Source organism: Convolutriloba macropyga, chromosome 11 (assembly GCF_964194025.1).
Source record: "Convolutriloba macropyga chromosome 11, txConMacr16.3, whole genome shotgun sequence".
Classification (NCBI taxonomy): Eukaryota; Metazoa; Xenacoelomorpha; order Acoela; family Convolutidae; genus Convolutriloba; species Convolutriloba macropyga.
Genome location: NC_134478.1, coordinates 12,335,304 through 12,363,205, shown reverse-complemented (window position 1 = coordinate 12,363,205; position 27,902 = coordinate 12,335,304). Strand labels below are relative to the sequence as shown.

The following is a 27,902-nucleotide window of genomic DNA, read 5'->3' as shown; positions in this document are numbered from 1 at the left end:
GATCTTTTTTGTTTTTTTTGGCATTGCCAATCTGCCAAGAAAGTTTTCTGTAATTAGTTGACTTCAGCATTTCTTAAAAATTTTGCTTCATTTTTCAGTATACTTCTATCAACTTTTCTCACAAATTATTGAGGCCTTTTTTGTAAAGTTTTTATGCTATATATATAACCAAGGCCACATACGTACATTTACTTCAAAAATACTTATTAACAAAATGCGATCAATTGACTAACTTTACAGAAAATCACTTGCTATTGTTTCAAAGTCACGCAGTTGTTCTTAATTGTCTACCAGTTGTTATTTTATTCACGGAAACAAAAAAACGCCTACGAAATTGCTATGAATTATTTTTCATTGATAGAAAAAAACAGCCAGCCAGTTTTTATATTTTTTTTGTATCGATATGAAATCAAAGCATATTTTCGAATATCTTTGTTTGATTTCGGATATCTTGTTGTGAAAACCCCGATTTTTCAACTTTTTAAATTCTGTCTTAAAATTTTTTTCGTTCATTTGTTAAACTTTTGAACACTTTGATGGCCCAAAACCAGAGTTTATAGTCACGGGATTTGCTCGCAAACTGCTTTTTTCTACAGTTTGACCGTAAAGTTTAGTTAAATATCCAAACCAAACAGCTGTTGTGAGCTCATATATGCAGAACAATATATTTTCTTTTGTATCTTGCAGAAGCTTTTGATGGTTCTGTTTAAATTAATACATTAGTCCACAAATCTAGTTTTGTATGATTCAAGCAAACAGAAAACTATATACGATATGATTCGATGTTCTATCGTTAATTTATCAGCTCAAAATGTTTTGATTCACAAATCTAAATCACTTTTCAACTTTCATGTTTCATCTTTCAGTTTTATTCGCTCTTTAATCGGTTAATTTTTTATTAAACTATCAATTTTTATTACTACTATCAAATTATAACCAGTAATGACTCGAAGACAGCTTGATGTTTTCGGATCTTTTTTGGGTCCCAAGTTTTCAGCCGAACCCGATATTATTACGAGTGTTATGCATGCCTTCTCGGAAAACCCGAAACGAGGATTATCAGAACAAGAATTCGAGAACCTCGTATGCGAGTTGTGCAAATCGGCGGATTATTTTTACGAATTGTGTCAGAGTGGGATGGATGTGATCAAGAAACTAGTTTGTAGGCCAGTTTATATAAAATTTGAAAAAAAAATTGTGTCAAATTTTACTGAGACTCCTTTGGTTTGATTCGGTCAACATGAAAACAAAAAGCGTGTTGACAATTCTAGAAGGTCGTACCATTTTTATTATTTTTAACACACTTCAAATACTCAAGATCACCCCAAATAATCTGAACATTGGTAAAAAAAAATACTAAATTCTGCTAAATAATGCAAAATGATGCAAAGAGTCTCAACCACACACACACACACACACACACACACACACACACACACACACACACACGCACACAAAAACACACACACACTACTCTGCAATAATTGTGTTGAACAAAATGAAAGGGATAACTTTATTCGTTGTCGAACCCTGGCATAAGTTGCTGAAAAAATCGATAGCTTGGATGTTGGGGAAAAACTGAAGAATATGGAAAGGCGATTAACGGACTTAGGGGATGAGAAAATTGGGAATGCTACGAAAATGACGTGTGACAATGTTGAAAAAACATATGCTGCTGTCGTTGCTGTTGAAACTACTTCAGGAAGACCTAAAGGAGTTAAAACTGATAAAAACTCGAAAAGTCACAATATCAATAAATGTATAAGAATACAAGGGATACCTGAGGATCCTAATAAAACGAAAGGGGAAAGTCTTGTCCCAACAAACGATGAAGTTAACGATCTGCTCAATTCGATGGGTTCAAATGCACATGTAACGGAAATACAAAGACTTGGAAAATTTCGAAATGATAGAAAAAAGCCAAGGGCGGTATTAGTAACCTTGGCAAATGAACACGAAACAAGAATCACTTTTGCAAAAATTCGAGAATTCAGACATAGTTTGATCGAAAGAAACATTTACATGCTGCCAGCGTTGTCGAGGGATGAAGCACTGAAAGAAAATCAAATGTTAAAAAAGCAAAGGGAGCTGCTTGACGGAGGTGTACCTAAGGAGAAATTGAAAATTCGAAATCATGAACTTTACAATGATGGGGTCAAAGTGCAGTTGGATGTACAGAATGCCCACTGACTAGGAGGTTTTCTCCATATCCTCCAACTAAATACAAGAAGCTTAGTAAATATCGAAAGAAGATCAAAACTCCTAAATGCAGTGATTAACTCAGATTTTAATGTTCTATGTCTATGCGAAACCTGGTTGAACGATAACATTCATGACTCCAAACTCTTTCTTAACGATTACAATATTTATAGAAGTGATCGAGCCACGATTGGAGATAGAAATGCGCATGGAGTTATCCTCATTGCTGTGAAAAAAACTCTGATATCGGTAAAAAATAAATTACACTCTACCCAACTCATGTGTAGCGTGTAAAATTACTCTGAATGACACTCAAGTATTTCTTTATGCGTTCTACAATCCACCAATATCAAGCTCATATCGATACCCGCTAGAGGACTTCCAACTGCTCCTGAGAAACATTCCTAGAAACAAACCAATTGTCATCTGTGGAGACCTTAATTTTCCAGAAGCAAACTGGAACACACTGTATAGTCCCAACGAGACTGAAGACAAAGTCATCGAAATGTTTGAAGAGAAATTGTTTCGGCAAATTATCGACTTCCCGAAATGTGGAAACAACATCTTGGATACAGCCTTCTATCAAAATTGTCATCTATCCGCTGAATTAAACAAATCTTTTCCATCTATCTATAATCTAACTGACCATGAAGCTATTAGTCTATCCTTAGAAAACCCACTTACTGAAACAAAACCTTTAATACAGAACTTTGGAAGTTTTGGAATTGCTGACTATGACGCCATGAACGAGCATCTTGTTGAAAAACCGTTCCAGTCAATTTGTTACACCAACATCAACAAAATGAGGGAAGAATTCACAAGGTATCTTGACGGAATTTTTGATTTGTATGTCGCGAAAAGAACAAGGCATAGACAATCACAGCCACCTTGGATTTCCTGTGGTACTTCAAATTTGATTAATAGGCTGAAGACACAGAAACGTTTATTGGAGAATAAACCAACATCTTACAGAAAACAGTTGGTTCTAAAACTGGAAATCCAAGTCACTGATTCAGTTGAAGAAGACAGAGTTGTGTACCAAGAAAATTTACTGGGATCACGAAATACAGACAGAATTTTTAAACATCTGAAAAGCCTAAACAAATCTGCCTGCCTGCTCAAAGTTTTGATGAAGGATACCGAGCAAAGTTCACTTCGATGCGAACAAGTAATTATGTTCAATCAATTTTTTCACTCCGTGCTCTCCCCAAAAACTAATTTCAGTTTGAAAGATTTCAAGGTACAGAAACCCTCTCCTACAAATTTTGACATCTCGAAGAATACCATCAGAAATATAATGGATGATATTGATGCCACAAAATCCAGAGGACCGAACGGTATACCTCCGGTTTTTTACGTAAAGGTTTTTTACGTAAACATCATGCATTCTGTCCTTCGGAACATAAAAAGGCTGCGGAAAATACCCGATAGCCGGAAAATTGCTGCCATAACGCCTGTTTTCAAAAAAGGAGACCCAAGAAAAGTAGAAAACTACCGGCCTGTCTCACTATTGAACATTGATAGCAAGATTCTGGAAAAATGCTTACATATTGCCTTGTATAATCATTTTCAAAATTTCCTAACTAATAGTCAACATGGTTTTGCAAGGAGACGATCTGTGCAAACAAATATGCTGCTGTTTCTCAAAAGAATATATGAAGCTCTTGATCACGACCCTCAATCAAAGATTATTGCTTTCTACACTGACTTCTCAAAAGCTTTTGACAAAGTACTACATTATGAGTTAATTCAAAAATTGATTGACATTGGAGTTGGAGGATGTTTGCTCGAAATTTTAATCGACTACTTGAGTGATCGACGACAATATGTGCGTGTGGACAATACCAGTTCGAAGATACTCGATATAACAAGCGGGGTACCACCGGGGTCACTCCTGGGCCCTCTACTGTTCTATATATTTATTAATGATCTTCCAGATGTTCTGATGTTTTCTGAACCCTTTATCTTCGCTGATGATCTTAAAAATTTGGCTGTACAAAGAAGCTGCTGGGAAGTCCAAGATGATCTACATGGGATTCAGAACTGGATAATCCAAAATAAAATGGAGCTGGCAATAGATATGTGTGCGTATCTGAATTTCAGAGGTAGAGACCAACAGTACAAATTGAAAGGAAAAGATTTGGCGAAATCCACGACTGTCAAAGATCTTGGTATTGACGTGGCGGCTGATGTATAGTGGAAACAACATATTGAAGAAAGAATGAAGAAAGCAAATAAATTTCTGTACATGCTTAAGCGAAATGTTGCAACTAAAGTAAACACGCTTGTGAAATTGGAATTATATAAGTCCTTAATTCTGCTGCTGGTATTGCGGTATTGCTGTATGGTTTCACGTGCTTGACTGCAGGAAGAACTGAAATTCAAATTCTGGAAAAGTTTCAAAAAAAGGTAGTTAAATGGATAACGGGAAATAAAGATACAGAATACAAAACCAGCTTCGACTATTAAACATATTGCCATTACCAATGTTTATCCAACTTAACGATCTATTGCTGGTTTCAAAAGCTTTCAACGAAGAGAATAGCGGCATCAAGCTACCTGAAGTACATACGAAAGAAACAAGGAACAACGAAATTTTCAAAATAACGAAAACTTGAAGAGAGAAAGCGAGCAGCGAATTCACCTTTAAAACCTGTCGAATTGGAAACCGCGTAGAAAATTTAATAAGCTTAAGGGAACCATCTGGACTGAAAAACCGAATATTACGTACAATGTGGAATTTTTTCGAGAAGAAATTTTCTGAGCGAAATATTTGCACTTGGCAATTGTTCTGCGATTGTCAAAACTGTAGAAACTATTGGACATTATTTTAATTTGATGACTGGGACTTTAGACACCTCAGCACAGCTTTAAATCCCCAACAACAACAACATACACACGCATACACCAACACATGGACACAAGCAAATTGATCATAATTAGAAGATATTTTTTTATCTTGAAAACAATTAAGGAATCAAAAATTTGTAATAGTTAGTCTTAACATTTAATTTGACTGTATTAGGTAAGAGAAAAACCAAATTAAAACTCGGCCAGTAGGCACAGGAATAACAGTGCAATATAATGTCTAAACTCACCATGCCTAAATCGAAAAAATATCAAATAAAATAAATAAAAAATAAAGAAATCAAAACTACATACAGAGCATCTTACAAAATGCTCACGCAATTTTTAGTTGAAGGTTGTTTATAGGTGTAGAGTTGGGTGCGGGGGTGGTGACAAGGGACCGAGCATAAGTATATGGGCGATAAATTGGTCTGGGGGTAGTAGCTGCCTATATAGGTAGTTAAATGGGAGCGGGCGTTCAGTGGTAGTGAAGGGGTAGATGCAATTTGGATGGGTTGGGGGTAGGGTTGGTAAGGTAAGGGAGGTGTCTGTAATTTGGATGGAGAGGAGAAGACGGATAGTTATGGGCATAACATTTCTCAGTATGTCCCCTGAACCTTGAAAATTACCAGCAGTTCTTGTTTTCTATGAAACAATATGTAACTAAATGTAAGTCATGACCAAACTTGCTTCAGTTAAAGAACCTAAAACCTGTACGAAACTAATACTTCTCTTCACACCGTAAATTTTAAAAAATATATTAATCCGATGTTGTCATTGTTCTCAAAGCCACATTGAAAACGCAGACCCAACGTTTACTACAGAAATCTGTGTCTGATAGTCAAAGTTTTTTTTCAAGCAACTTTTAAGTCTGCACTACTACCGACCCAACACAAAAAAACCTTTTTCCTAAAACATTTTACCAACAGTTTCACAACCATCAGCACCACCACTGCCACCACCATTGCCATCGCCATCATCATCGATACCATCTTCACCATTACCACCTCAACAACAAACACCGCTAAAACCTCCAGCATCACACACTCTCAAACTACTCCCAAGCATAAGCACTCAAACTACCCGTACCTATCACAAAAAGTAAATCAGCTCTGAATCAGCAGCAAAATCATTATGTTTTTTTTCATGACCCATACTATGTTCATGTCACATTTAAGAATTCGCAGTCTGCGTTTTGGGGTGATTCATTCGAGCATGGTTTTCTTTGTATGTACAGTCTGATGTGAAACATTCTGTGCAGTGTTGACCAATAATGTAAATGAGGCTGTGAAGAAGAAGGACAGACTGGGATGTTTCCTAATCGACTCTGGGCAGAATGGCAAAAGTATTTATACTGCTATTTGTCTGGTACAGTATTGGTTACAATTGATTGTCAATAGTACAGCAATGAAACTCACTGTGACCAAGGTACGGGTAGACACACATTCAACGCATACTCGCTCGCCTCATTTGAACAACAACACATTAAAACAACACACACAACCGCATACACACACACACACACACAAACACACACACACGCACGCGCAGCTATATACACAAGCATACAAACACACACACACACAAATACACACACACTCAAACACACACACACAAACACACACACACACACACACACAAATATGTTTTCAATAGGATTTTCTGCCAGAACTATTCTTGTAATTATCTAAAGTAAAAGAAAATTAATTTGATTTCTAAGGTCAGTTTAATTGCCAATGTAAACACCTTTGCTTTATTTCGCTATATGCACTGTCTATTTCACAACCCAAAATTGATTGGAATTTTGTTCACGAAGGCTTTATGATTAAAGTTAAGCATCAATTTTGTCTAAGTCGGGAGCATAAATAACGAGATTGAGCATGTATAGCTTCATGGAAAGCAACATGAAAAACCAATTCGAAAAAATGAAGACTGCTGTAGTTTTTAACTAGCGCGTGAAGTGGGGAAAATTCCAACCTTTCCCTGGGGTAAAAATGTCGCCGGCCCATTGTTCCATGACTTTGGTGGTTAGCAAGAAATGGAAGCTGTTGGATTGAATTGAGGGGAATTGTTGAGAATTAATTGAGGGCTTGAGTTGAGGGGTTATGGTGATTTAAAACAAAAAGCAAGCCGCCCTACGGAAGGGGTTCAAATTCAGCTGCACAGTTAATCTTTTCCTGAATTTGATGTATATAGGATTTTTGGCGCAGTCGGTTATAATTATTAGGAGCGCCCAAGAGCAACTATATCTGATTTTAATTGGAACAAACTGCAATTGAAACCGGGCGTGAAATCCTCGTACCTTCCGATTTTCATCTATGACCTCTAATTGAGTTAAATGTTCTCACATTTCACTGGCAATTGGTCAAACTCTACTAACAAACTCTTGTCAGCTTTTTTTAGACTATGCTTGGAATTAAAATACGACCAAGAATTTGAACTCCATCGGGAGTTGAAAAATGCCGACCAAATCAACGGACACGATCTGTTTTTCATCTTCACAGTTCTCTTTATCTGGATTTTGTGAAATTTGTTTGCCTTATACTAAGAGTATCCGCCTTATTGATGGGTTCTTCCATAAGATAGTTCTTCAACGGTTCTTCGAATGTCTAGTCACTTCAAATGTCTTAGGCCATAATGATAATCACAATTGATTAAAAATTACAAGTTTGAATTGTGTATGTTATTCAAATTGTACATGAGATTAAAGCTTTTAATCAAACTATTTCATGCTTTGTGATTTAAAATAAAAAAATAAGCGTAAGGAAATCTTTTCTAAAAAATTCACAAGGATTGAGACTCAATTTGATAAATAATGTCAATTTATAACATAATTGTCAAATGAGCGACATCCCAAATTACAGTTTTTTTAACAAGGGGAATAGAAAAGGTCAGCAGAACAACAATTTTGTCGTTGCTATTTTCTCTAAGAGTTTCGTGTTGTGCCTTTGTTTGAATGTTTGGTACAAATCAGGCATCTGCTAAAATTTTGAGTGAATGAGTGAATAAAATGGTAAGGATACACGCTTGTAATCGGGGATTGCTTCATCATAAAAATTTGGCACGTGAACTCAATGGCGCCCAACTGAGAATTTTTTAATAAATGTAGGTTTCTATTAGGGAACTTCAAAAAGGTTCAAGTTCCTCTGAGAAAAGTAAACACTAAAATTCAAATAAACTTGCTCAAGTATTGTTCAGATTAGAGAGACTTTAAAATTTCCTTATTTAAATCCTGAAGCGGGATGTATAGTTTAGGTGGTTTTTTCCCATTGTAGCCCCCCCATGAAATTATAGCCCCCCATTATGTTATAATCACCATGATGGGGGTATAGGTTATCTGACCACTGAGCTGGGGGTTATAATGGGAAAGACCCGTTTAGGTCACTATAATAACGCGCAGTGGTTTGAGATGGAAGTCAAATTTTCGAAGTGTTTAATGCAGAATCACGCAGAGATCTGGCATTTCAAAATTTGCATGCGAGTGTTTCAATATCAATTAACAACCAGAATTTAGGGCAAAAAAGGTTATATTTAAATGGTCACCAATCACAAATACCATCATAAAAAGACTGGCCTACAGTTATTAACCAAAACGGATACATGGATCTGAAAACATTCAAGATTGTTTGGAAATATTGGATCCGGTCTTTACTCAGCCCCAAAAGTGTTCTGATGGTGTTAAATATGCAGAACGATTTCCTTCATGGGAAAATACCCGGTTTATCTGAATCGATGACTAATCACACAATCAACCAAACAAACTCAGTCTTGCGCCTCGAAGGTGAGTTGCGACAAAAGGAACCAAAATTTGATCAACTTATTGTCACCCGCGTCGAGGTTTGGTGGTGAATTTCGTAAGAAATGCGGTGAAATGCGGTGACAAAAAATTTTCACCGCATATTTACACCTTTTTGCGCTGAATGCGGTGAATTGCTGTGAATTATTTATTTTCACCACATTCAACAGAACTTATACAAAAAAGAAACTTCTGTACGCGGGTTCGAACCCCTCACTTCCTGGATATCTATAACTTCTCGTTCAACTGCACCATATTTAAATGAGATTAAATGAACGTTATGGAAAACAAATGCGGCAAATTTTCGAAAGAAACGCGATGAATTTCGCGATGAATTTTCGTAAGAAATGTTGTGAAATGCGGTAAATTGTTAATTTTTCACCGCATTCACCGCAATCACCGCAATCACCGCAGTTCTTGAAATATTTCACCGCATTCATTGCATTTCTTACAGAAGTAATTTCCAGAAAAATATATGCAAAGATTTCACAATTTTGTACAAATAAAGACATTTTCGTCGCGAATCGTATCAAGATATCTCAAATTTCGTTTAACTGATGTTCGGGATATCGCTTGAAGAAAAAGCTGTTTCTTTGTATTCCCGGGTGACCACTTCTTAGTAGTCATACAAGGATCATATATGGTATCATACAAATCATAACGTCTTTCCTAGTACGATCCTTGTATGACTACTAAGAAATCATATATGACTACTAGGAAATCATTTATGAACCTTGTATGACTACAAAGAAATCATATATGATCCTAGTATGAATACCAAGAATCGTACATCTATTTTTCATAATATTTGGTTTCAAATATAGTATTAATTGCGCTCATTTCCAGAAATAACTGACGCAAAAGTGACCCAAAAGTGCAAGAAACTTCCTGAAACATAAGAACATTTTCAGCAATTGATGTGGTTGACTTTTACGGGGACTCGACATTCAGTTGTATGTAACCTTTATTAACGAACTCATTGTGTAATGCTCTGTTTATATAGCTGTATATATACCGAGAGTATTCCCGTTTGTGCAAATAGTATATACTATTCTCTTCCAGATCATTTTTTCCACTTATCAGCCTCAACGTTAAAAAAAATTGCGAGAAGACTATAAGAGAATCCAAAAACAAAATAATCTGGTAAACGGTTACTGTATTCTTTTTCTCAAATTGACTTGTTTCACAAGAAGCAAGGGCAATTGATGTTGAAAAGTACAAGAAGTGTTCTGGACAAAGATTTCACGTCAGATAATGAACGACGGATTGTTCAGCCCTAATGTTTAATTAATTAATAATTTTTGTTACTGCGTAATCGCAGCGGAGCAGCATTAGGCGTTCAATCTGCAGTGCATTAACAGCAGCCTGTTCTCAGCTGCCCTTTTTTCTATTATTACCTACAATTTTCATTTATAAGGGTTGAGTTATGACCAATTTTGACATTCGTTAGAATTAAGGTATCTTGACCTTTGGATAGTCCTATGGTATCTTTTTAATATTAAATTAAGTAGTCTACGTTGTCGCCGCTCATAATTATTTTCGTTAAGCAAGATTGGTTTCCATTACGGATCACAAGCCATGTAAATCAAACTTTTGTGTACTGTGATTATATATGATACCGATCAACCGTTTTCGTTCAAACGAAGTTACAAAATAAAGAAAATTAGTGGAACCAATCTACAAATTTTTATGAAATGCTTAATTAAGGCTTGTTCTTCAGACCCCTCTTGAGAGGGGGAGGAACTATATACTCGAATGCGTTTTTTTTGTTCAGTCAATTTTGACTGATCGATATATTCATCGTAATGAGTTGTGAGTGATATCAAACAAAAGCCCCTCCAGCTCAGAAAATGGAAATTAAAAAGTTTTTTTTAGAAATTTGTTTTTTTTGAGCGAGTTATCGATGTTTAAATTTTTGTGAATAATAGACCGATTTGCGTTATTTTTACTCACATTTTTCATTTTCCTAAAAATTCGTTTATTTTGATAAATTTTGTTACAACTTTTAAAGATAGTGTTGTTGATTTTATTTTAAAGGACGAATAGTTTTGTTGACTGTTTTATCTATTTTTTTGGCAAAATTTTTGGCTAATTATTCAAAATTTAGCCTTTTCATCAAAATAAGCACGGAATAAGCTTCTTTAGTCCAGTTTGATTAAAATCGCTGGTGGTAATCACCCAAAAACCACTAACCCAATCTTTGTAGACTCAAAGAGGCTATTGTAAACTCAAGGGGGCTATTATTTCTTCAGATTTTTTTGAGAATTCTCTGTGAATAAAACTCTGCCCTCTTTTGCTAACTTTACTTGCTGATCATCAAAAACGCAGCAAATATTTTTGATTTTTCAAGAAACAAATTATCTATATCTATAACGCTCGAAACATTAAGTGTTCCTAATAGACAAACTGCTTTAGCAGGGCTAGTTTTGGACCAATCTTGAACTGTTACAATACAAAAATTGTTCAGATTTTAATCAGTCGATCTTTTCAAAAAAATTTGATCTTTTTTTTATTAATTCAAGAACAGAATATTTTAAATCAAAGTTCACTAGTGATAGGTCCAATTGCCTTCATAAGCAACTCCAAATCAAAATATCTAGTTTTTACTCAAAATCTTTTGGTCCACTTGATTTACCGAGCATTATTATGAACCAGTCCCATATCTTTAATAGCGAAATACAAGTTATTTTGTTTACTTTCAGTTTCATCTGACGCTATTTTGATTTTGTTATTAATTTTTTTTTAATGGACGTAGGTTTAGGAGGTAACTAATGTTTGTTGGTGTTGTTTGATTTTGCTATTTGTCTTGAACTGCTTTTTTAATAATGACAGGTCTCATCAATCTAGTGCGGCTTTTTTTACTCCTCTGAGATATTTGCTTTGAAGACGATGTTTTCGTTCATGCACCAATTTTTTTTGAAAAATACTTGAATTTTTGGGATTTTCTATGTGTTCCTAATTTGACCTATTATGCCAAAATTGTAGACAATTATGACAAAATGTAGACTATTATGCAAAGGTTGTAGATGAGCGGGGTCGCAACCTGGTGTATTTTAAAATGTTTGTTTGAATATTTATCATGAAGATGCTGGTGAACGTCTTTTCACTTTGACAACATTTTGTAAAATCTTAAAAAAACAATGGAGCAAGTTGTAAGGGACATCAAAGTTTGGGGGTAGATTCTTTCGATACCAGGCTGGTATTCCGAACATTACAATAACAACAAAATAGGAGAAACCAATTCCTTGCCAAATTAGTTTTAATTTTGCTTTCAAGGCAATAATAGCCGTTACTAATGTGAATACACTAAGGGTGATTCACAAATTGTTTTTCGAACAATTTTTTCGATCATGAGGACGCAAATTAGATTGAAAAATTGCATTTTATTTCAACTTAACGTGAAATTTTCAAGAAATTATACTCATTTTTGGCAACTTGAGGGGAGTAGCAATTTTAGCAGCAAAATACTGATTGAAATTCACTCGAATAAAATGTGAATTGTGTCAGAGCGGTGGGGCAGGTTGGGGTGGGGCGGGGCGGGCTCAACTAATTTCTGAGCTTGGGAGTTTTCAGGAGCTTGGGAGATTTCTTCCGCCGGAATCTGAAATCCCCGGCAACTGGGGCCACCCAAGCAAAGTCCGGCTTCTGATACCACAGTAAATAACTACAATCAAGAGCTGAAACAGAATTAAATAGCCTCCCGGGTGCACTTGGCGACTATTTGATAAGTTTATAACAACAATTAGGCTAATGGTCATAAAAAAACTTATGTCTTGCAAAAGAACTTTATTAACTTTAATCAACCTCAATTTTAATACTTGTCCAACAAAAAATTCGAAAAAAGACGAAAAATTGCGACATTTTGGGTTCAAAAACTAAAAAACTCCTCAACTAATTTTTGAGCTTGGATTTTGTTTCAGAATTCGAACTAGTAATTTATGTCCTTGAAAGTCACCCGCCGAACCATATCTCATTCGTTGACAACCTACACTTGTACCAGCACTTAATGCAGCCTGCATGCTGTGACGTCACAATGTCTCAAGAGGACGAAGATGAAGTTGTTCATAATTCTCACGATAGGAGCATGTTCGATCACGTCCACTCGGAGGAATTTGAGGAACAAAAGGCACAAGAAACATCAATGGATAGTTTTGCAACAATTTATACGGTGTGGGACAAGGTTAGAAATTTTGCAATATTTTTCAATGAGCCCATTCGAAGCTTGCAAGAATTTTAACATTCTAAAACCTTTTCCTGCTAACTCTTAAGGTTACCCAGATTTAGACCTCAGGTTATGAAAAGACCATGCTCGATCAAAATGTGGTATGAAAAGACAATCACTCAAATAGTCCATGAAAAGAATTTAGCTTGACTTAAGATCTGATCCGGACTTCTCGACCCAACAAAAGCTCGACCCCCCAACTTTTTTGCTGCTGGACCTTTGCTCGACCCAAAATTCTATGCCGGATTTTGGCTCGACCTAATTTTGATGCTGGACTTTAACTAGAACCAAATTTTGTATTTCTAAGCGTCCCGGGTGAGGTCGCGGAAGTATGAACCAGTTGATCCGGGCACAAAATAGTCATGATTCGACAGCCCAAACAGTAGTTGAAGTAATCGTCGCCTAATTTATAACATTCATCGTATTCATCAAGCCTCGGAACAGATGGATTTTTTTCGTGGCCCCACGGATAACGGTGGGCTTAGCTATGGTAACAATAACTACCCAAATTATTACGGCTCGTATTCTAATTATGGCGTACGTCTGGTACTCGATGACCAAAACTTGACAGCTTATGATCGGCTGAAAACCTATGATCTCTCAGAAGCCTTAGACTACTCAGATTTCTGGTCTTTTGCACTTTTCACAGAATACGAATTGAGTTTCTCTTCAACGCAAACGGAAGATTTCATTGCTCAATGTACGTTTGATGGTATCGGGACTGTGGTCCAGAATACTTCAAAAGATTCTTGTGACTGATACTAACATTTGAGACTAACGCATTTTTCCTCAATTAAGGTCAAGTTATTTTAAGTAATAAAAATAAAAGGATTTTACGTGACATTACCTGACCAATGTCGGAAAAAGCAAATTTCAATAAATTTGGTGTTTTATGGAATTTATGCAAAACTTGGGAATAAGTAACTTGTATCGTGGAAATGGCTTACATTTTGGGACGGGTATTCACGGATAAACATCCTCTATGGGGCATGTAATTAGCCTAAAACTTTATTGCCGAAATCTATTTACAAATTTGGACCAAATTTATACACTCGATTGTTCCTGTGAACAGTGCTATCGGTAATTGTAAAACAACTTATTGTCTTCTTATTCCAATTATAGTGCCGAGCGGGAAATTTCGGAAATTATTCGCCAGTTAAACTTTCATTCATTTCGGTAATTAGAACCGTCTGAATGCGTGACGTGGACATGAGTTGGAAGTTAATTTGGAAATAAGGTGGAAATTAGTGACTTAGGGCCTGAAAAACGAGTGACCAAAAGATTGCCCCAGGTTTACAAGATAGAGCTTTTAGAAAACTAGAAATTTCGAACTAGCACAAGCTAGTTCAAAACTAGAACTAGAAATTTTGAGCTTTTAGAAATTTGAACTAAACTAGCCTGGTGTCACTAGCTTCCACAACGCTCAGAACTCTTATCATAAAACACGGGGAGTGAACAAACCAAAAAATTGATTATGTATACTCGATGTTTCGGACATAGGACATTTTTATTCTGGATGATGTCGAAAGTTTTAAAGATTTCCGTTTGAATATTATTTCTTCCTGAGACACGATTTGGCGACCAAAAATAACCCACTCGAACCGAAAAACTAACTTTTTAAAATTATTTCCTTTAAACCTTTAACTATGTTTGGAAATCTTGCACTACCTTATCATGATAAAATTGAGCAAAATTTCCTAAAATAGTAAGTTTTAAGCAAATACCAAAATAATTTTCTTGTTTGATTACACCGGGCTAATCAATATGGTTGTTCCCGGAATCCTGTCTCAGCAAAAAAAGCTATAAATTGCAAAATGTTCTTCCACTTCTCGAACATAAATTAAGTATGAAAATCTTTGCATTGTTAGGAAAAATTTTATTATTTAAAGTAAACCAAAGTAATTAAAAAAAAATGTTGAGTCCGTATCTTCCGCAGGAAAAATATAATTTTTTGTCTTGACATATTAAAAAATGACTTTATGAGAAATATTTAAAAATTTTGATTCAGAGCTGAATTAATCTAAGCATATGATCCAAGCAGGGCCTCGAAATAAACAGATATTTTAAACGAACATTTTCAATGGACATAAGATCACATATAAATCAAATGAATCTCATTATTCCGCTGCAGCTAAAAAATTACCTTCCATGTTTTTATCAAGCAAAACAAAAAATATCTGTTTGTGCCCCCATCACTTCTTGCACCCTCCCTTAAAGCACTTTTTGCACCCTGCAATTAGATAGTAAATTATTATGCACAATATGGCACGTGCGATTGGGACGGTGTATAAAATATATACACCAACTAAGCTAGTAGCTTAAACGGCAAGGAATCAGTTCGTGGCTGAAGTACCTTCAAAACCTCATGCCCCCAAGGAAAAGTTTTTGCAAGAACCTTTCTGCCTTAGGGTTGCCATTAGATTCCCAAGAGAGTTATGCAAAAGATATCATTTACCAGACCGTTAACTAAGCAGTAATGCAGGTCACCGCCAATGTTGTTTTTGTAATACTCTTGGGACATATCAAGTATTTTCAAATTTCAAATTTTGCGGCCGCTGGTTTCGTTCCAACAAAAAAAAGAGAGTTAAATTTAAAGTGGCTCCAGATAAGTTAAAACCAAAAGAATTATGTAAATACAAGTTTAAGACCACATGAAACGGAGTGCACAGAGGGCAATTATTTCAAAAAAACATGAGATCTGATTTAGCCCAATGATTTCCTTTAGAAAGAAAAAGCTTCTGTTATTTGATTTTAACTAAATTCTTTGCCATAGGATTTTTTGATTTGGTTAAAAATGATCATGGAACCTGAAAAAAATATTGCACAAACAAAGTATCCCTTGAACCGTTTGTTTTTGTGGATTTCACGTTAGTTCAATGCAGCAACTATTTACATCAAAAATTTTCAGTTAATTCTTCTGAAAACTGTAATAATGGCAAAAAAATTCAGATTCTCCTTAACCAATTTAACTTTGAAGTAGAAGCTGACTTTTTTCTACGAAACTCTTGCTTAAGAAGTAGTCAATTCGTTTTATGTCACGTGTATATGATATCTTTATGAGTACTGTTTCATATAACTTTGCAACCATTCGCCGTGTTTCATAATTCAAGCGAAATTCAATTTAAAAAAATTCGAAAGCATTTAACTTCCGCTTTTCACTTTTCAAAGCTTTAGTTTTTTTAATTATTTTCTGTAACTTCAGTTCTATAACAGAAATACCTCTAAATCATATAGATTTTAGTAATAAACTGTTTCTAATTTACTATAATTAACTATCTTTTAGATGTTAAAATGTTTTTGTAAAAATTTGAATATTTTTATAAATTTTTCCGATGAAAAGTTTTAGTTGCCGCCATTACAGAACGTAGTAATTTTGACACTTTTCAATATATGCAATTTTACATGTTTTTTATTTAATGCTATTTTAAATGCAATTTTTAGTGTTGATTGCGTTGAAAAATTACGGCTAAAAATTGAAAGTCTTACAAAGAAACGAAGTTTAAAACAAAAAAAATTTTCGTCTAGTTTTTCCAGAACAAAGTTAATTTTTTATACCTTTTATTTGCAAATAAGCTAATAATATTCTTGAAAAACAGTGGAAAGTAATTGTGGTATGTATTTGTTCAAACTGAAAAAACACATAGTATATTAAGAACTCTTTTGTATAAGCGGAGTACAAAAACACCGCGAATTTTGTGGTGCCTGAAGAAAATGTTGTTTTTTAATTTTTTAGTACCATATAAGCGCTTAATATTATTTTAAAATAAATGGATTTTATTTAGTTCAAATAGGTTTTCATATGGAGCTAAGATCATAGTTTGTTCGGGTCACAGTTTTTGGGTCTAGCTTGCCCGGAAAAAACAATTGAGTGCAAAAAAAGCTTGTAAGCAAATAAAAAAATTGTTTTATAATTAGGGAATTTTAATCGGATCAAGGATTTGTTAATATAGAACCAAACTCACGGTGAGTTTTCAGTTATGTAAATGTTTTTTTTTATAAAACATTACGTTTTTTGGTCTATCTTCCCTAGAAATTTGCCTTCTTATACATTTTTTGTTGCATACATGCGTTTCTTCTTGAGTTGACGTTGACAAAAATCAGCGTGAGTGCTACTTTTGGCAAAAAAAGAGGAAAATGTAAAAAGATGTAGGAAAAAAATGTTTAAAAATGATTTCAAAAGACGCGCTTGTCAGAGCCGGAAAAATTAATGTTGACTTGACAGCTGAATGCAACGAAGCTGATCTTCAGTTAGCAAAAATTCCGGCTCTATAATATTGGGAAGAATAGTGGTAAAAGAAGTCGTTTGCCTAGAAGCGTCCGCTTTTGTCAGCGTTGAATGCAATGAAAGCATTAAATATTTGTTAGATTTCAGTTCTTAGGCGGTAATTTTTTTCACCAATTTCTTTTGGTACCGGTGAAATTTTTGAACTGCTAGCATGAGAATGCGGTGAATAAAATTCACCGTTAGGAATCGCAAATCTTACAAATATTCACCGCTTTCAACTCATTAACCACTAAAAGAAGCGGGCGCTTTGCGGCGAAAAACTTTTTTTCACCGCTATTCACCGCATTTCTTACATTGTTTTTTTCGCTAAAACGTCGACCCCGGATTGGAACTTTAGATTCAACTATATATTAAAATATTTTCCAATACAGGTTGTGGTGAACACAGATGAATCTAGCGAGGCAGAAGTAATGTTGTGGCCTTCTCACTGTGTTGCCAATTCATGGGGAGCCGAGCTGAGCTCACAAATCTACATAGCAGAAAAAACTCTCAGGGTCAGTGGAATAAGGTTTAATGTTTTTGTCAAGTAGCATTAGTTTGCATCAAACAAATAATGATCATAGGTGGTTTCTGAAACATGATATACCATAGTGTATCATTTTAAAGCTAGTAACCGTTCCTTATAGCAAAAAAGCATTCTGAGTAGAATAAACATCCTCTTGAAAAACGCAAAATGAATTTGCAAGCAAAATTGAAGCGAATGTTAAAACGGCATCTGCTTCAGCATTTTAAATTTGTTCGTTCGATGGAAACATTAGCTTTACTTCAGAAATTATTTTTTAATTTCCACCAGAACACGAAACGTCTAATCTTAATTTGAATATTGTATAAAAATTTGAATGTAAATACTATTTTTACTTATAAACTTTATAACCAGCTGCGGCTATAAAAGTATACTACTTGTTTAAAAAACAATAGAAATTGGCTTTATTAAATATCTCCTACTAGAGAGCATCGAACATGCACGTTGAATGATTTTGTTAGGTATTCACGGGTACGCACCCATTAGGAGACAGTTGTTCACCCTTTTGGGACTGGGAGGGCGTGATAGAATCCAACTTGTTAGAGTGTCTGAGGATACATAGAGTGACCGACGTGTATGTCTGTGGGGTTCCAACCGACATCTCAATTGTGCCAACTCTCCTTGATTGTATAAACCACGGGTTCAGGTAATATTGGGTCATGAATTAATTGGGTCCTTAATTTCCAGACCCTTTAATTTTGGTCTGTAAACACACCGTGTGTGTTCGACTTGGGTCTGATCAGAGGTCACTTCCGTCTGCGGCCCCAAACTGGGTTCCGGTAACAGCCCCTTCCCCCATGAACCCGGGTCGAGGTATCGCCGCTAAAAATCGCTAAAAGATGTAAGATTTGCGGTGAACTTGATTAAAAAGTAAGATTTGCGCTCAATTAGATGATGCAGTGAAAAAAAAAACTTTTAAGCGGTGAAAAATTTTTCCCTACCAGCAGAATGCGGTGAAAATAAATTTTTCACCGCTACCAGCAGAATGCGGTGGAAAAAATTTTTCACCGCTAAAGTCGCAAATATTCACCGCTAATTTCAACGCTTATCTTAAATTCACAGGAAATATCATTAGAATAAGCAGTAGAATAAGAAATAGAATAACTAGAATAGATAGCGCAGTGGAATAAGAAGTTGTTGACTTGCAGGAGGTGAGAGGTTCGAACCCGTGTACGTCAGTTTCTTTTTTAAGGAATGCAGTGAAAAAAAAATTTACGCTAAAAACCGCAAATCTTACAAAAATTCACCGCATTGAACGCTAAAAGATGTGGGCGCTTTGTGGTGAAAAAAGTTTTTTCACCACTATTCACCGCTAATTGCACTTTTTTTGACCAAACCTCGACCTGGGAACCCAATAAACATCATGCTATACTTACGGATTTTTTTGTGGGGGGGGGGGAGGTGAGGTGTCATTCTAAATTTATGCTATATGCTTTTTGCAAAAATGCATTAACGGTACATGGCTGCGCGCATATTTGCACGATTTGTTAGGAAAATAATTCCCAAGGAAAGGAGTTAAAAATGACAGCAAAGTATTTTTCACAAAACTTTTAGGAGCGCATCATTTTCAGTAAAAAAAGGCTACAAATATAAGTTGAAGTTTTGTTTTTGTTTTCAACATGTTCTGAGATGATGAGCGGTCTTTTTTGAGAGCTCTTCTCTAGAATTTACTGATCAAATTAGGTATGCAAATAGTTATTTAGTGCCGTTCCAATCATTCCCATTATGAGCGCATTTTGCAACCGTTTTACTATTATTTTAGAGATCTGGTTGTATAAGTTGTACTTCGTTTTTGTAAATGGCGTGATAGCCGAGAGGTAAGGTGTGTGATTCACATGCCAATGATTGAGAGTTCAATCCCCTGCCTCCAATGAAGCTCTCTGTGTAAGGATGAGCTCTTACTTAACCATAGCTTCAGGTTGATCATAGCCTGACCAATGTTGGCTGCAATGATGGTTCCACGTGAAAGTTTAAGACGCAAAAAAAAGTGGCCAAAGTCACCAAAAAAGAGCAATGCTGCTCATAAAAAGAACAGTCTGAAATGTGGGGAATAATAAAAAAAAGGCAGCTGAGAACAAGCTACTGTAGGCCTAATGCTGTTCCGCTGCGATTACGCAGGAACCAAAATTATTATTATTAATTATTAAAATTTTGTAAATTTTTTGAGAATATTTTTTTTGGCTCTCATCAGGGCTTATTTCGGTCTGAGGGCACAATTTGGATATTCACTCTTTGTACTGAATATTAACGCTTTTTCTCAGTATAAAAATTAATTTGAAAAAATAATAAAAATTCAAGAATTGAAATGTTAATTTATAAATTTTTCTGTTAAATACCTAGCCCACTCTTACATGGCAACTTCAGTCAGGGGGGGTAATTCCTGAAAAGTCCTCCCATTGCAGCCCACTCTTACATGGCAATTTCAGTCAGGGGGGTAATTCCTCAAAAGTCCTCCCATTGCAGCCCAACTCTTACATCATTTTACCCCCTCTGAACAAATTACCCCTACACTCTTACATCAATTTACCCCCCATAGACAAATTACCCCCTCACTCTTACATAAAAATGGGAGGATTTTAGGGAGGACATTCGACCCGGGCTGTAAGTTTCTATGATTTTAGGACAGTATACATAGCAGACGCGAGCCTAGGCTTAGACGAAGTAGCTACTCAGGAATGTGAAAACTTAATTCGATCACGGGGAGTCACAACAGTCAATGCAGAAAATGTCCAATCCATGATCAGAGGAGAAGACAGGCCGCCTGAAATGATGATGCAGTCATCTATCAATTTCGCTCAGGCATTGAAGAAACTGAACTTAGAGCAAACTAAATTTAATGCTAAGAAAGAGCAGTTTAATTTAACAAACCAATCAAGTAATTAGTAAAAATTTTAGACTTGTCAAGTTAATTTCATTTAGAATAAAAATCTATTTTGATATTTTCAGTAAATACTTTTGTTAAGTTTTAATAATAGTTAATAAATAGAAATATTTAATATAAGTATTATTATGAATATTTTACTCAAGTATCAAAAAGCAGCCAAACTTTTCTTGCCCGTCAAATTTTGATGACCAAATATTGGAATCTACAATACTTATGTATGAAAGTTGACTCTCGGAAAATTTATCAAATGATAAATGTTGGGTTGTAGATTTTCGCAAGCGGAATAAAAAGCGTTTTTCACCAAGGCGAAAAAATTCATTTCCCAAAAATGACAGTAAAACAAAACAAGGAGGCTCGGTTAATGTGCGTTGGCACATAAGGTTCCGACCCCACTCATCCACATTTTTGGCATACACTCTAAAATTTTCTCGCGTGAGATCACATAAAAAATCATGTGCCAACACACGATTTTTCAGTTAAAAAGTGACACACGAGAAAATTGGAATTTACGTGATTTTTCGTGTGAAATCACACGAATCTCTCGGGTTGGCGTTCACGAAATTTCATGTGATTCACACGAGTTTTCACGTAATTTCTCATGTAGAATCACACGTTTTTTCATTGAGCCCACGTGATTTTTTGGGGGTTTTACAAACGAAAAATCGTGTATATTTACATAAAATTTTACACGATTTTTTGCGTAAAAATTACCGAAAAATCATGTGAAAAACCCCGAAAAATTATGTGGGCTCACACTAAAACTCGTGTGACTTTACATGAGAAATTACGTGAAAAATCGTGTGAATCACGTGACAACTCGTGAAGGCTAACCCGAGAGATTCGTGTGATTTCACCCGAAATATCATGTAAATTGCAATTTTTTCTTGTGTCACTTTTTAACTGAAAAATTGTGTGTTGGCACATGATTCTTTATGTGATCTCATATGACAAATCATGTACTGCTTTTTTACAAGTCTACGAAGCGAGGAACCCCCCAAAATCCAAGTAATTTTCAAAAAAAATGTGTATGAACCTAGATTGCCTCCAACGCAAATAACTCAGCAGAGTAAAAATGCTGCATTAAATTCATGAGATCAGTCATTACTAAGAAAGCAAGTCAAGACGAGCAGCAAAATCAAACAACAATAACAACAAACATTAATTACATCCAAAACTTTATGCCCTTTATAAAAAACAACTTACTAACAAGCTCAAAATAGCGTCGGATAAAACTGAAACTAAACAAAAGAACTTGTACTTCACTAGAGAACATATAAGACTACTCTATAAAAAATCTCGGTAACAAATAAACAAAAAAAAAGAAAAAAAACAGCAAAGAAAAAAAAATTGGCTTATATTTTTAAAAACAATTAATTTCAAAGTATGCAAAACCATTAGATGACAATTGAAAACATCCATTATGTTTAATATTACAAACACCTGTATATGAGTACATTAAGATCTGTCGTTTATCAATTTTTTATGCGGTTACAAAAAGAACAACAATTAGAGTCAACAAACAAAAAATCAATTAAAACTTGCGGGAAAACGCTGTCGAAGCCGTAAAGCCATATTTGGCCCCTCAAAATATGTTCAATTTAGCATTCCTCGAACGCCAAAAATGCGGTATAGGCCTTCTCAATAATGAGAACTGTAACAAGCAGACCAAAAAAAAGAGAAAAATGGCAAAATTAATTAACACTGTTTTTTTTCGAAAACAGTTTTTTTCAAAGTCGTGAAAGCCCAATATCTACAATTGAAGTAAATAAATAGTTTCGTCTAAACGTTCAAAGGTAGCGCTTGTGACCTGTAATTAGTCACATTTTGTCTTACGTCTAGAAAAAAAGACAAAAATCAAAAATTAGTTTTTCTGCAAAAAACCGGTGTCGAACCCACTAAATTCAAATTGGATTCTTTAAAAACAGTGAAATTTGTAAACTTGCACCCTCCCATGAAAACAATATTGTCATATGTGATCTGTAACTAACAATAGCAGGTAACAAATAGACAAAGAAGAACAAAACTGCGAAGTCAAACAACGTTAAAATGAGTTTTTCATTTTTGAAAACAATTGTTTTCAAAGTCATGAAAGCCATTAGCTATGTACTCAAATCAAAACAAAGGCACATTTATTTCTTTTTCAAATGACACTGAGATCTTTCATTATCCAGGTAATATCATACGACTCAAAAATACAAAGTAAAAACGACAGTTAAAGACAACTGTAAAAAATTCAGTTAAACTCTTCGAGAAGGGGTTGTCGAAGCCGTTAAAAAAATAATCAATGCCTTCCAACCCTTTTTTATAATTAAATGTGCCTTATTCGGAACGCCAATACTGTAATATGTGAACTCTCAAAAATTTGATAATGTAAAAAAAACGAGAAAAAAACGTGAAGAAGGGGCCAAAACCTAAAAATTAAAAAAGGATGTGAAATCTAGCAGTATCAAAGCCAGAAAACCAAAACTTAACGCGTAAAATCTAAAACAAATTTAATTCCATAAAAAGAAGAGGATGAAAAAACATTCATTCTTTGGTGATTCTAAGCTATACGTTGACCAAGTTAAGAGAAAAATATTGGCAAAGTTCAATAAGCCATTGTTTATTTAAAAAGCAAACATTTTTAAAAGTCGAAAGGACCATGATCTTTCGAGTAAAGAAAAAAGATACATTAATTCGGTATTGCTTGAAAATATACATTAAATTAGAAAAAAGATACATTAATTCGCGCTTTGCCGTGAATTGTTCTGTTCTTTAGTTAACAAAAAAAGCTCGATTTTTTTTTAAAAAAAGCCGACAGATTACAATCCGGAATGTTTTTCAAATGTAACAGATTGAGATTGGACCAAACCCAGCCCGCTATTGCTGTTGGTCCATTTAGAACAATCAAATTTTTGGAATAGTTTAGATCTAGATAATTTGTTAGTAAAAATTTCAAAACTACATGCTGCGTTTTTGATAATCATAGAGTAAAGATAACAAAAAACGGCAAAATTATGATTCTAGACTACTCTCAATGGAAGATGAAGTGAAACTAGCTCTCTTTTTAGTTTAAAAAGATTGTGTTTGTTGTTTTTGGGGTGTGTACTTCCGGCAAAGTCAATCAAAGTGGTCTAAAGAAGCTTATTTCGGGTAATTTTTGATGAAAAAGTCTGAATTTTGAAATACTTAGCCAGAATTTTTGACAAAAAATTAAATAAAATAGTCGACAACAGCTTGCTTGTCTTTAAAAATAAAATCAACTTTATTTTTTTAAAAATTATTAACAGCAAATTTTCCGGAAAATATGAATAAATTCAACGGATTTCACTCTATTTTCTCAAAAGTTTAAACCTCGGTAACTCCCTGTTAAAAACGAAAATCAAAAAATCGTTTTGATTCCATATTCTAAGCTCGACGAGCTTTCTTATGATACCAGTCTCAACTCTCTAAGATGAATAAATCGATCGGCCAAAATTGTCTTAACAAAAAAAATCCCAATTGAGTATATAGTTCATCCCCCCTCAAGAAGGGTCCGAACAAAAAAATGACATTTTACAGAAGAGATTAGAGACTTATAGGAGAAATCTGATTATCAGATCAAGACGGTAATTTGTTCTTGGGGATCTAAAAAGACTCAAAAATCAGCTGTATATATACCCCTTATCAGTGCGAGAAAGTCAAAATACAAAAACTACGCTAACGCAATATATTATAGTGGGGTTCTTAAGGGGTAAGCAAAATGGTTGCTCCTGCAAATTTCCTAGATTTCAGTCGCAAGGAACACAATAGATAGCATACATACAGTTCCACGTTTCTAAGAATTCCTTCACATTTCCGATGGTTTCATAATCATTCAATACGTGCAGGGAAAACTTTACATCGAATAATCTCACTCTTTTAATACTTATCTAGATTCATCAATTTGAACCAAATATTGATTCTACGCATCATTCATTGATGATTCATTGATATAAATTTTAATACTCTGAATCATTTTGCTTTTGTCTTAATAGTCTGGTAGGTTAAACTTTATCTAATAATTCCAACTAAGTTCAAAACTATAGTTTGATCGAAAGTCTAACACCCCCCACTCAGACTTGAGCTGATTGCGTAGAAGCAGAAGCTGTTCCCATTAACTGTTTTTACAACCGGCATGGGTACAACCGGATTTCGTAATGATGTCAACTGCCATTTTCTCATCTTCCGTCTTGTCCCAAATGAAGTGAAATATTATCTCGATGTGCTTGCTCCGCTTGTGAATGACTGGGTTTTGACACAATTGGATACAACTATGGTTGTACTTTCCAATTGCTATTGGATGTTTTTGTTGGATGCGGAGATCCTCCAGAATTAGTTTCAGATCCAATGCTTCTTGAACTGCTGCTGCAATGCACTGATAGTGCAACAGTATGACTCCGATAGAGCGCCACGTCTGTTGAGCTTGACGTAATAGCCCGTCGTTGATTTTGTGTCACTCATTCTTTCATATCACCAGACCAGTCTGCATCACTCCCCCCCACCAAAAAAAAATCATAAGTAGGCTCTTTTGTGCAAGTAATTTTTAAACCTTTTGAACCTTAGAGATGTCGCAGAATTCAATTTCCGCATTGCTAGTGTTAATTGGTAGTTGCATTCATGTGTCTGGGCAGAATGTTGACTGTGAACATAACATCTGGCCTCGTCTGTTTGGCCACATACAGGAGTGATCCAGCCTCGCTTCTGTAGCTCCTGTAATCCGCTTCGTCGTCTCCGTTCTGTGCTGTCTGAAAATTCAAATTCAAGTAAGCTTGAGTTCTTGCGGGTTGGCAATGATCCATTTGAAAACGCTCAAGCATTGCCTCTATGTAGCTTTCTTCCTCGACTGTGACTTTGCCTTCTTCTCGTCTGATTCTTAGACCCAGAAACCAGTTTAGTCTCCCTCTGTATTCTATGTGAAATGTTGCTTCGACTGCTTCGTTGACATCGGAGGTCACTGTCATGCTTCTTGATGCTACTACGATGTCGTCTTCCCAGACCAACATGAAGGTGTGACCCTCTGTCTCTGCTCTCCTGAACAAGCAGTGATCGTTCCTGCATCTGGTGAACCCCTGTCTCAGTAGGAAGTTTGCCAGCTCCTTGTACCAATGTTAGCAGCCTGTTTCAAACCATAAATTGAATTATTGAGTCGACATAATAACTTGCCTCTATCTGATCTTTGTTTTACAAAATCCCGTGCTTGTTCTAGATAAATTTGGAGTGTCTTGACCTCGTCCTTCACTGCTTGGTGCCACTTGTCCCAATCGTCACTTCGCTTGGTTTTGTAGACTGTTGTGGGTTCCACATAGTCATCCTAAAGTACAGCAAGATGAGAGAAGTCCTCTGTGTCACTGTCGACCAGTGATTCCGGGTGTCTGATACTCACTCTTGTTGGAGTAGATTCATCATCTTGTGCTGCTTGCTCGCCATCTGAAGCATCTCATGTCGTTGTCGTTTCTTTCTTTCACGCTATCTGCGTAATGCCACTCCTCTTTTATTGCAGTAGATGTACCCTGTTTCTCTTTCCTGCCATAGTCTTGATGACCGTAATCTGGGTGCCAAATTCCCAGTTGCTGTAGCCCCTCATCTAGTAGGTCGGTTTCTCTGTGTTGTCAGGGATTGAGCCCACTTCGGACTCCATAATGATCATATCTCGAACTGTCACAACCTTGCGTGTGTTGGGTACGGTATGTACACCAGGTATCCGTTGTCTCCTTCAGTGTAACCCACATACTTTCTTTCTAGTGCCTTGGGTTCAAATTTGTCTCTGTCCCTCTTCCACATGGAGACTGTTAAACCAAAAACAGATAATTTACTAATTCAAAGATCAGTTTTTATACCTCGCGTCAGCTCTGCTGGGCATTTTTCTCGTTTCAAAACCAAGTTCCTTATCCTTGTTGCGAGGAGAATTGCTACTCCCTACATCATCTTGAAAAGTTCTGAGTCAATGAGCAAGCGTCTTTCCGTCTCCAGCAGTGTCCTGTTGTACCTCTCAGCTAACCGATCCTGTTGTGGGGTTTCTGGTAGTTCTTCTCCTGTATAATGTGGACATCAAAGCAGTACATCATGATCTGCAATGAAAAAAACCGCTTCATATTGTCTTGCCTCAGCTTCTTAGGCGTCACAATGAGAACAAATTTCTCCAGGCGGTCCAGTGCTTCACTTTTTGCCCTGAGCAAATCCACAAACACAAACTTCGTGTGCTGGTCTGCAAAGACAATACAGCACCACAATTCTGACAGTGACTCTACCCTGAAAAGTAAATCACGTCTGTGAATAACCTCTCCAGCTTCTTTTCTGCTTGGGTCTCCGCCACTCTTGGTACAGGAGTTTTTGTAATTCTGGCTAATGCGCACACATTGCAAACATCATCGAGTTCCCCTGTCTGCGGTGCGTTCCTGACAACATCCGCTTGATTTCAATGGCCCAGTAGTCTGTGTCACTTCCTTGCATTGCCAAGTTTCCCTTTGCTGGAACTCATCTTGAATTCAAGAACGCTGCAGGGTAAGTAAAACAAATTATTGTCGTTTTAGTTTTAGCCGAGTTCCCTTCCTGAGTTTCATACAGCTATTTCATTTCTCAAAAGTGAAGCTATGTCCCCACTCCGTGCTTCTTGAGACAGATAGGAAGATGAAGAAGAGTCAGGCACACACGAAACATTCTTGAGTTCGTATTGGAATTCCCTTTGTTTAAGATTATGCTGATCTTCACACAGCCTCTACCCACCACTTTGGAAGCTCTGTTGGCATTTCTGACCACTGATTGAATGGGAACAAAGTCCAGGAACTCTTCGATGTTTGTCACTATGTGATCTCGACAACCACTGTCAACTAGCTAGCCTGCTGTCTTCGACTGGGTAGCAGCTGCCCAGTATTCCTCCCGAATTGTTTTCAACTAAGTAGTAAAAATTAATTTCTCAAAAATGAGCATATAAAAAGGCTATTTTACAGTAGAATTTAGCGATTTAGAGGAGAGATCCAATTAATACATCAAGACAGTGATTTGATTTTGGGATAAAAAGCTCAAAAATTAGCTGTTAATATACCCATTATTAGTGCGAGAAAGTCAGGGTACAAAAGTAACCTTAGCACAATGATTTATAGCGGGGGTCACTAAGACCAACCAGAATAAAATTTTGATGGAGTTATC

The 27,902-nt window shown here is 35.8% G+C and overlaps 2 protein-coding genes across 5 annotated transcripts in view; both read left to right on the top strand.

The window, feature by feature from the left end:
- Positions 1-27,902, top strand: part of LOC142349540 (endoplasmic reticulum resident protein 44-like) — a 558,035-nt gene that overhangs the window by 331,104 nt on the left and 199,029 nt on the right. The window lies entirely within an intron of this gene.
- Positions 736-20,822, top strand: LOC142349338 (uncharacterized). The gene is made up of 6 exons (XM_075400817.1): positions 736-1,162; positions 8,627-8,827; positions 12,763-13,022; positions 17,721-17,843; positions 18,334-18,518; positions 20,494-20,822. The coding sequence occupies exons 1-6, from the start codon at positions 943-945 to the stop codon at positions 20,753-20,755; spliced, it is 1,251 nt and encodes a 416-aa protein (XP_075256932.1). The 5' UTR covers positions 736-942; the 3' UTR covers positions 20,756-20,822.